The 10,747-nt window shown below is 36.5% G+C and overlaps 1 protein-coding gene across 1 annotated transcript; it reads right to left on the bottom strand.

The window, feature by feature from the left end:
* Nucleotides 1–2,752: 2,752 nt before the first annotated feature.
* On the bottom strand, nt 2,753–8,442 carry LOC103938585 (beta-glucosidase BoGH3B). The gene is made up of 9 exons (XM_048564752.1): nt 8,118–8,442; nt 7,816–8,020; nt 6,164–6,254; nt 5,926–6,071; nt 5,314–5,557; nt 4,763–4,867; nt 4,499–4,681; nt 4,129–4,330; nt 2,753–3,638 (listed from the first exon to the last, which is right to left on the bottom strand). Exons 1-9 carry the CDS (start codon nt 8,284–8,286, stop codon nt 3,145–3,147), a joined length of 1,839 nt encoding a protein of 612 aa, XP_048420709.1. The 5' UTR covers nt 8,287–8,442; the 3' UTR covers nt 2,753–3,144.
* Between the last annotated feature and the right edge of the window lie 2,305 nt (nt 8,443–10,747).

Raw genomic sequence — 10,747 nt, 5'->3', positions numbered from 1 at the left:
AGTCTAGAAGTGATGATTAATGATTTAATTAAGCTGGGAAAATACTCGACTCGTTCCAGGGAGGGAGTTTTTTTTTTTTTTTTTTTACAAACAAATCACAGTTGAACACATGAATATAAACTTTTCTTTTTAATAAGTCAGTTTGTTATATGTGCCAGCTGATAACTTAGTGTTATTGATGAATGACTCGCTCATTGAAAGGAGCTAATATTAGTGGTCCATTATATAATAATATACGGCACAGAGCAAGATACAGAACACATTTGGTCCGGTAAGTTTCTATAAATTTGTGGTTCATGTTTTCAGTGCTGGATTTGGAATTTTGACGATGGTGGTTTTATGATTCTAAGTGTACGGCACCTACCAACTCAATAATGTTAAAAGAGATTTAATTGTTCTCTATCAGGTCTTAGACTAAACTTGTGATCATGATACAGATTTTGGAGACAAATTAAGAAGCCCTTTATTGGCAGAAAGACTTCTTTACCCTTTTTTCTGAGTCTGTATTATTATTATAATTTCATATACACACATATACATATGATGACGAAGAATTTGTGAAACCACTTTTTTTACAATTTTTTTTACTTGATTTTGTATAGTTCACTCCGTAATTTGAGATTCCCTTTTGGTGGGGATATAAATGACTTGTATATATTTCGTTTTTGACTTTCTTCTCTTATATATTTGGAAGAAGAATCTTGCTTCTAATTAAGTGCTACTGTGACCTAGTGATATGCAATGCCATATAGTAAGACAACCTAGCAATTATTACCTACTATTTAGCTGCATAAAGTTCAATGACAGTGCAAGCATATTTTGGAAGCTGAGTATGCATCACACGTGCAAACGTGCAAATTATGAGTGTAGTGGAGATGATAATTCTTCGTTGAATGTATGCCTATATAAGAAATTATAGAATTAAGAATGAGGATATCTGAGGTAAAGTAGAAGTGGCTACAATTGAAGATAAGATGAGAGATAATTGGTTAACGTGGTTTGGACATGTGAACAGAAGACCTGCAGATACTTCGGTTAGAAAATGCAATAATGGAGATAGGGGCTCATGGAAGAAGGGATGGAGGAAGACTTTAGAAGACTTGGAAAGAGATTTTAAAAAAATACATGGAGCACTTAGAGTTGATGGAATATTTGGCGCAAAACCAAACGCAATGGCTGTATAGGATTCATACAATCAACCCTAATTAGTAGGATAAAGCTTTGTTGTCGTTGTATTCTTAGAACGAGGGAGTATTCAATAAGGCTGCCGCACTACTACGGTACAATGGCAGAGCAAGGGGTTCGGGACACGTTCATTGGGTGAGAGTTAAAATATAGATGACAGGTCACATGATCTGGATGCTCGTATTGAAGTTTTTCCTCCCACATAACAAGATTTTTGTGGAACTAATTTCCGCATTGGACTATTGATCCATAACCATACAAAGGTAATGTCATGGCATGGATGTTTGCCACCCAAACCCAAAAATATTAACTTGTTAGGTGATACTATTTTCCTACCCTTGTGAACCCATGAATTGATCGAACTCATTCCTATCCGGTGTAGGGTTCCAGTCCGTAACATTGACCCCTAATCGAACATGAAACATCTCTTCTTCATCGTTGAACACCCTGCCTATCTATGTGTGTATCTCTCAGCAGATTTCTAATATCGATGTGCACATCATATAGTAGACATTCCGAAGCATTACTTTTGTCCAACAGATGGTTAAAGAAAAAGGATGAGAGAATCGAGGGAGAGAAAACAAGAAAAACTAAAAACAACTTTAGCGAATTTACTACGTGAAACTTCAAATTTATACGAAGGGAAACTCGCTATTGCAGAGCATACAGTTAAACAAAATGGCAAAACAATAAACAAATGGCTCTAGTTGCACTGTGCTATTTTTCATTTCGTTCCATTTTCGAGATAGGCATACTAGGGTGACATCCTCGTGTTTGGGCAAAATCTTGGGTGTAACATGGCATATGCCCCTTCTATCTATCTTACTTATTGCATGACCGTGCCAAATATATTTTTCTCGGTCAATGAGATACTGTTCTACTCAACCCTGCGTATGAAGTAAAGAATCCAGACCAACATGGGCAATATAGTCATTGACAATTGGGTTTCTCCACAGTAAAATGACAAACTAATCACCATCCTTTTCCAACCCTTTCTGCAACTTGGAAAGAAAAGCACCCTATACCACTTTATTCCTAGTTTGATTAACATCTCAAAAACTAATTCTAACCACATACATATAGTATCTCACTATCCGTACTTCTACTTTCGGCCATCTTGTTTTCTCTCCATTTTCTCAACTTATATTCTGATTCTTCTCTGTCAAATTGCTAGTAGCTAAAATGCACTCCAGAATTCCCTATGGGCCCTAGGTCCGGTTTTTTGCTACAGTAAAACGGGATCCCTGGTAAGAAAGGGCTAGATATTCATACATCAAAAGAAAAGATATGAGAGGACTTTTTGTAGGGTTTGATTCTCTATGATGCTTCACTTCATTGGCCCCCCGGAGATATCTGGGAATAATCTCTTGTGGGGGACATATTTCTACATATCAAAGTAAAGAATATTGAAGGTCGGAAAGCAGAAGATGCATCATATCTGAACAACATTAGTTAATGTAATCACAGATTAAACGGTTTCATTTCTGTGTGAGTAATAAGAATCGGAGAAACAGTTGAACAGATTAAAGAGTAGAAGTTGAGGCATATCTGAACAAGAAAAAGAGTATAACAGATAAAGACATACCATTGTCAATAATATCAGTTGGGATCCGAAGCTTTAGTTGCGATATATGAGACTGGAAACCTCGTCCTTCTATCTCTCTATTGTAAAGAACCGAATTTCAAATTGACATTGTACATCGATCCGATAGTATGACTTGTATCCGATCTACGAAAACATCCCACAGTCGACCCTTCATGCCAGCTGACTATAATGACAAGGAACAAGCGGCACGGTAATAAGGTAACATAAGAAAAGAACAGGATAAATTCATACATTCAATTAAGTACAGAGACATTTAACATCTAGGTGGAAATTATTCCTGAACGGTGGCTCTGCTCAAATAGACTCAGGAAACTCAGTCTACTCTTGAGAACGGTCTCAGTCATCGAATGATTTTAGCGCAAGGACCTTCCCTTATTGTAAGTCAACCCGAAGCCAAGAGGATATAAAGGGTCATATGAGTTGTCTCTGGCGTTCATGGGAAGCTGTTCAACACTTTTAAACCATGAAACTGGTAGTCTGCCCTCAAAGTCATAATCTCCGAAGATAACATCTGTAATTCCCTCTCCTTCGCTACCAGGCAACCAAGCAGCGACAAGAGCATCCATCTTTTCCAAGAGTTGGGGCTCTAAAGTTAAGGGCCTTCCAGATATCAGAATCACCAGCGTGGGGAATCTGTCGGCAACTGAGCTTATAACATCAGCTCCATTAAAGGGGATCACAAGCGTTGAATTGTCACCCCTGAATTCCGCATATGGACCTTCACCAACAGCTACGACTGCAAAAGAGATATCTTGGCGTGCTAAGGTCTCTGTCGACGGACATAGCTCATAAATAATTTCTGTATCATCTCCAACAGCCTTCTCGATAGCTTCCAAGACAGTTGTGCCTTCACATGTAAATCACTTATTAGTTAAGTGTCTGTGCAATCAAGGCGAGAGTATACAATATTAACATGAAAATATACAATCTAAGAATTCCTTGTTCTCTACAAAATTTCAGCATAAGATTTAACTACGTTGTTGAAAAACAATAGAACCTAACTAGGGAGCAGAGGAAAGTTTTCGTTGTTTCTTCACCCGCGAAGAAAACTGTGGGCCAAGACCTTGGGAGCATACAATGATTTAGGAGTAATACATTACCAGATTCCCCATTGACTAGAAAAGAGAATGTCTCTACTTTGCATTAGTTATTCAAGAAGCAGATTTTCAGTTCAATAACTCAAAACAGAAAACTTATCGAAAACTATCTGTATGAAAGTTAAAATCCAACTGTCCTCGTCTAGTGAAGTTATACATAATGTCACATTAATAATTGATTATAACAATCAACCTATAGCCTTTCAATTATTCAAACGGTGGGCATATAACATTTCATACCAATTGTGATCCTGCCACTGCGACCATCCCAAGTTGCTGTCCATCCTCCACACTGATATCCAAGATCATCGGCATGTGTTCCAGTAACAAGTATTCTTTTTACTTTTCTATCTAATGGGAGAAAAGGTTTGCTTGGGTCCTTTCCATTCTTCAACATAACCAAGGACTTGCGAACCGCTTCCCGTGCTAGATCTCTATGCAGCTGTACAAAAACATTAACAGTAAAAACTGCATCTCAGGTATCAAACCGATTGGTACAAGGTCCAAAATGCCTCAAATAAGAGTAATATTTTTAAAATAGAATATGCTCAATGAGCAACGCAAAGCATGTGATTTTCTATGAGGTGAATATAAGACACTACGAACTTACCTTGCAACCAACTATGTCTAGCAAGGATCTATCAGAGAAAGGATGCTCAAAAATACCGGCAACAAACTTCACTCTCAGTATTCTTTCAACAGCATCATCTATCCTGGACATCGGTATCTCCCCATGCTCCACCAGATATACCAAATCCTCCACAAACTGTTCATATCTGAAAGGCACCATCACCTGCATACCTTGTCAATCAGACAAAATATGTGCAAATCAAGGATTGAAACAAACAAATTGAACTTAAAGTTCAATGTCTACCATGTCAACTCCTGCATTAACAGAAGATGAAATGCAGAAACGATAGTCCGAACCTTGAGGTTCACAAAGTTTGTCAAGTGCTTCCCAGTCAGAAATCACAAAACCCTGCAGCAGAAAAAACACCGTTATTTATCTGACATCCCGCCTTTTAATGTTAGAGAAACTACTTAAAAAAAACCCACGCAAAATCTGACAGTCACATCTAATAACAATAAAAATGTGCCTCTTTTAATTAATTTGAATTTCACTATATCATTCTAATGTTAACAAAGTTGCATCAAATTGATCAGTAGGAAGCATATCAGGAGCCCAGAAAGCTAGCAATGAGCAAGCAAAATGTGCAGTGTCACATTTCTTTATAGAATCTATGATTATAAAAAAAGCTCTTACAAGGGGTAAAACATTGAATACCAATAAAATTGTAATTTGCACGGAAATAGTCAAGAATAGGCTAACAAATGCCCATTGTTTACTTGCTCTTTACCTAATAGCGCAATTTTGAGTTCATCTTTCCCACCAAGAAAAAGGAGCATGTTATATGGGTTCTTTACCTTAAATCCTAGCTTATCTTTCAATACTTCTGTCAGGAGAAAACGATCACCATGTAATTTACTTCCATTCCAGCTGGAATAGGATGCCATAACAGTAGAAACTCCCCGAGAAATACAGTCCAGATATGGTGCCATATGAATCCTCTCTAAGTCCTCGTAAGATGATATGGTATTTCCCTCGTTTAGACCTTTATGTGTACCCCCATCTCCGACAAAATGCTTGGCACATGCAATAGTTTTGCTTCTGGAATAAAAAGAACAAGGAATTTTAAAAATAATTTATAATCTTTAAGAGCAAGTTATATCTGACTTAGTAATGGAATACAAAATCAAGGTATGAATATGTTATCAAGAAAGATGAGAAAGTGAGTACAATTTATAAATATCTGAGATAATTGAACTGTGAAAGCATCTTGACATAACTTCAGATACAATTAATACATAGAAAAAAGGAGATGAATTTTCAGGGAACGATCTCATCAGTGTCTATGTGAATCTCCAGCAAGTATTCTTTTTTCCTTTTCTTCTTCCCTCTTGAATTCAGGCAAAGATGCAACATGTTTGATGAAAGATGTATGCATGGAAATTTATTAACAGACGACTTCTACTTACCTTCCCATTACAAAAGGGTAGCCCCTTGGATGTCCTTTGGGTGGCTGCCCCTGCAAGCCTGTCACAATGGTAGTCATCTTTCTAACAATTTCAGTGTCTTCACTGAAACTCTCATAGCATCTTCCCCATCTGGGATCTTTGCAAACCTGTCAGAACCCATTCAAGTGAATTGCATGACTAATCCATTTAATTTCATCAGTCTTATTGTAATAACAAACATATGTCGCTCGTGACATACAGCAACACAGGGAGCAAAAGTATAGTGAATGCCACTGGCCCTGACTTCAAGAGCAGTTGCAGCACCAATCCTTTCAGCCAAATCAGCATCTCTGTCACTCAGTTCATATAAGATGAGGGGAAATACAGGACTAAAACAGAACTTGTATCTATAAATTAGTAATTTAACTCCACTTTTTCCTTCTGGGTTTATTTTTTTCTTTCTTTGTATCATTCTTTTTAACTGAATGGCAACACGAATATATCAACCACTACAAGGAAATCAAATTAAAGGGACAATGAGAACATAGAAATAGCCACCAACCAATTGGTGGTTACGCTCTGCAAGCTATTAGAATGTGAGCATTCCATTCAAAACCAATTGGCAAGACTTCTATTCTCTGATGTGGGAATCGTATTCTCAACACTCCCTCTCATGTGTAGCGTCACTCCAACCAAATACCTAACACGTAGCCTGCTCTAATCCCATACGAGTATCCAACGCAAAACCAATTGGCGGTTGGAGAGACCCAAGATCTTTTAAACTGTTATGCAAGGCTTTATTTCTCTGACGTGGGATTCACAATCTCAGTTTGAGTAGCATTATAAATTATGACTAACTTGCTGTTCCAGAAAAGATGAAATCTTGGGTCCATGTTCTTGCCATTCAACTTCCAGTTTGAGTAATGAGTAAGGATGAAATTTTTTGCCAAATTACCATACCAACCGTACCATACCAAAGTTGTTTGTATCATTGGTAATGGTACGGTAATGGTATTCAAAACCATTACCAGTGGTATACCGTACCGTACCACTACTATTAATATTATATCATTTATTTATTCATTTCTATATAATTAGGTATTATTATCATTATATATGCACTTTATATTGTTTTTCCTAGTCATTTATCCAATCATCTCACCCTCTAACTTCTACTTTCCCAATAAAAAAACCCAAGCCTTCTTACACTGCAACTCTTCATCTTTTCACTCATCTAGCCACTGACTTCATCTCTGCTGATCCAGTTCCGATGACTCTCTGTCTCCAGAGTCCATCTCATCTTCTCCTTCATCAAATTGGGATGTCTTTCTCCCTGACTTCGTCTATCAAGTTAATGTTCGTACAATTTTAAAGAATATAGGGATGGAATATAGGAATCTTTATACTATTTTTTTTTAGGGATATTGGGTTCTTTCAGCAATTCTTCCATCTATTTACTTCTTGTTTCTTAAATGAATTTTTATAAAATTCTCATAATTAAATAAAAAAAAGTTTTAGAAACCCAAAAGGAGTAACCAAAACACGTTTGGGCCTTGAATTGGGTTGAAAAAAAAAAACTCAAATTTTGGCCCAAAGCAAAAGGGTAATTACCATTATCATACCATGTCAACCAAACGATTTGACATGCCGAAATTCGGTATACTGAAAGTTTAGCACGATAATGGTAACAGATTTTGTCATACCAAAAATTTGGTATGGTAATTGGTACATGGGTTTTGGTATGGTGATTGTACCAATATCACCCCTAGTAATGAGAAGGGATACAAAACATAAATGATAAATTTCAATTCTTTTCCAACATTTTCTTAGTAACCAAACAAAGCAGCAACAAGAAGTAAAAAATTGGATCAATTACAACTTTGAACTTAAAAACCAGTGAATGAAGCTAACCTGGATGCCCCAAGACCAACATTGTGAGGGAATATGGTGGCACCATATACACAGTTGTTCCCATGAACCGCATCAATCCCATATATCATCGGTATTCCGAGCCGGCTTTCAAGTGCGGACCTCTGAAACCCGTCGACCATATCTGCCCAGTCCTTTGATAAGGCATTCTCAAAGGGCACACTGCCTCCAGCACTGAGTATACTCCCTGCATGATAGAAACGCATATATTGCCCTCCAGATTCTTTATGAAACGCGTGAAAGAAAGTAAAGACATGCATGTTAAAGTTCAAGCCATGGGGTACCGATTGATAAGTCTCTGATGGCTTCTGGGGTGGAGACCCGGCGCTCGATTTGGGTCATCTGGCCGGCCTTCTCTCTCAAAGTCATGCGCGGAAGGAGGTCCTTGACTCGAGCTTCAATGGGTTCATTCGGGTTTCTGTATATGCAATTCAAGTCGTTGACTTTGTCCATCTTTGAGCAAGCTTAAGCTCTTCTGCTTCTTCCTTCTTCTTCCTAGCTTCAGCTGAACAGATCAGGTATGCAACTCTGAGTGTTACAAGTAAATTTGACCAATTTTAGCCGGCAGAGTTGCATTGCAGCCTATTATTACATAAATTATCATCGCTTGTCTGGCATAAATTATCATCGCTTGTCTGGAAGCCGGCATATTATTACATAAATTATCATCGCTTGTCTGGAAGCCACCAATTTTCCACTATCGCCCCGAATAAAGGCATCTCAAATCAATCGTACATTTTAAATGTCTTTTTATCTAAAATAGTCTTTGAAATTAGCCTAACATCTTATTTTTGGTCCTTAAAATTTGAAATTAACATTTTGATCTTTAAGATTTGAAACTAATAGAAATAGTTTTTTAGTTGTCAAACATCAATCATTTTGCTCATTCTGTGAAAAATATCTATTAAATAAAGATAAAATGATAAAAATACTTGTCATCTATTAAATAAGGATAAAATGACAAAAATACCATTAATTTTTGTCAATTTAATTTGGCTCCTTGTTTATTAAATTGATGATATTTTTGTCATTATGAATCTTTTTAACATATTTTTTCACGGAATGACCAAAATGATGATGATGGACAAACTCAAGAACCATTTATATCAATTTCAAATTTGGAAGGGTCAAAATGAAAAGTTATGTCAGCTTTAAAGACTATTTTAACTAAAAAAAACTTCTTAAATTTTGCACTCAATAGTACGTGACATCCTGTTACGTAAAAGTCTTTTTAACTTTTGAGACAATACTCTACATTACTATATTACTACCGACCTTTTGTTGTGTGGAGGATGTCACCAGCCTTCTTGCTTTGTCTAAATCTAACTTTCTTGTGATTGTGGATGTCGCTTACTATATTAAGCTTATTAATCAATTGTTTGTCAACAAATTTTTGGGGGTAACTTGCGCATCTACCATTCATAATTAGTCAATTGTTTGTCAACAAATTTTAGGGGTAACTTGCGCATCCACCATTCATAATAGATATTGGCTAGTGATTTTAGCACGCCTTTTTCGTACATTGGCGTAATCAAGTTAGCTAACACATTGTACCTTATTAGCACTCAAGCTTGAATTTCTCTCCTGGTATTTTGGACTACATATTAGAATATCTATCCAAAAAGCACGTACACATCTCTTAACCTCTACCCTCCCTCTTGAGGTTTCAAAAAAAGGTTTTTGTTTTACAATGTATAAGTTTTCTTGTGTGATCAAAGATGAGGTATAAATTTATCCGAATTCAACAAAGTAGATACATTTACATTGAATTCTCATAAAAAAAGGGGAAGACAAAAGAAAATTGATATGTTTCAAATATTTGAAACACGCAAAGGTTTCCTACTCTAATCGTTTGGAGAACCAAATGAATATGGTCAACTGTTATTGAACATCATATTATTTTTTTATGCCACAGCGGTTACGCGAATCATTACATTACTTTTTAATATTTTTTTTTTTTTTTAAAAAGAGAAACAATGGGTGACAAGCCACGGTTATTCACTTCTTCTACAGACTAACTTCTTCTAATTTGTTCTGGAATCCTTGTCATGACTACTAGATCATCAAATTCATTAGTACCTGTTCAATTTAACAAGTTTTGCGTTTGCTTATTCACCAAGAAGAAGAAAAATATATTTTTCGTGGAATGTATAATTTGCTTACCTTGGTTTCTGTTCGTGATACATTTTCCATATCTTCGGTAAAGTTTTTGTCAAGTTTGGATCTCTTCAACTGGCTTTTTCAATTCTGCAGTAGCCTCAGTAGTTGGTTTCTTTTTAATTCAGGAGCAGCCTCCGTTACTTTTGTTGCCACATTTACAATTTCTTCAATATGCATTTTCACCTCAATAGTTCCCTCATTTGCCTTATGTGCTACATCAGCACCAGCCCTAAGATTTCAGGGCCCTGTGCGAAAGTAAATTGACCTGAATATGCTAAGATCGTAAAATCTTTTCAGTTGTACTAGATTGTAATAGGACTAAGAATTTCATACAAACAACTGATGGTGTGGTGTATTCATGTTTTTCATTAATTTTAAGAGGTCAAGTGTTTTCATTTGAAGAAACTCCGATTGCTTTCTGCAAAACATTTCCACTTTCTTCGGCTGTTTTTTTCAAACTTGCAGCAGGTTCCGATGATTTTTGACGTTGCTTTAGCTTGTTTTTTTAACTCTGTAGCAGGCTCTAATGCTTTTTGTGAAGCATCTTCGCTTTCTTTAGCTAGTTTTTTCTATTCTGCTGCAGACTCTATTGATTTTTCCGATCTAAGTCCTATTTCTTCAGCCGGCCTTTTCAGTTCTCTCGAAATCTCTACTTGTTTTTGCGATGTTGCTTCGCTTTCTTTAGCTGTTTGTTTCAATTCTGTCGCAGACTATTAATTTTTCTGATCCAATTCCTATTTCTTTAGCTGACCTT

The sequence above is a fragment of a genome, unplaced genomic scaffold (assembly GCF_019419815.1).
Source record: "Pyrus x bretschneideri cultivar Hongxiangsu unplaced genomic scaffold, Pyrus_bretschneideri_v1 Contig39, whole genome shotgun sequence".
Lineage (NCBI taxonomy): Eukaryota > Viridiplantae > Streptophyta > Magnoliopsida > Rosales > Rosaceae > Pyrus > Pyrus x bretschneideri.
This window is presented reverse-complemented; position numbering and strand designations above follow the sequence as displayed.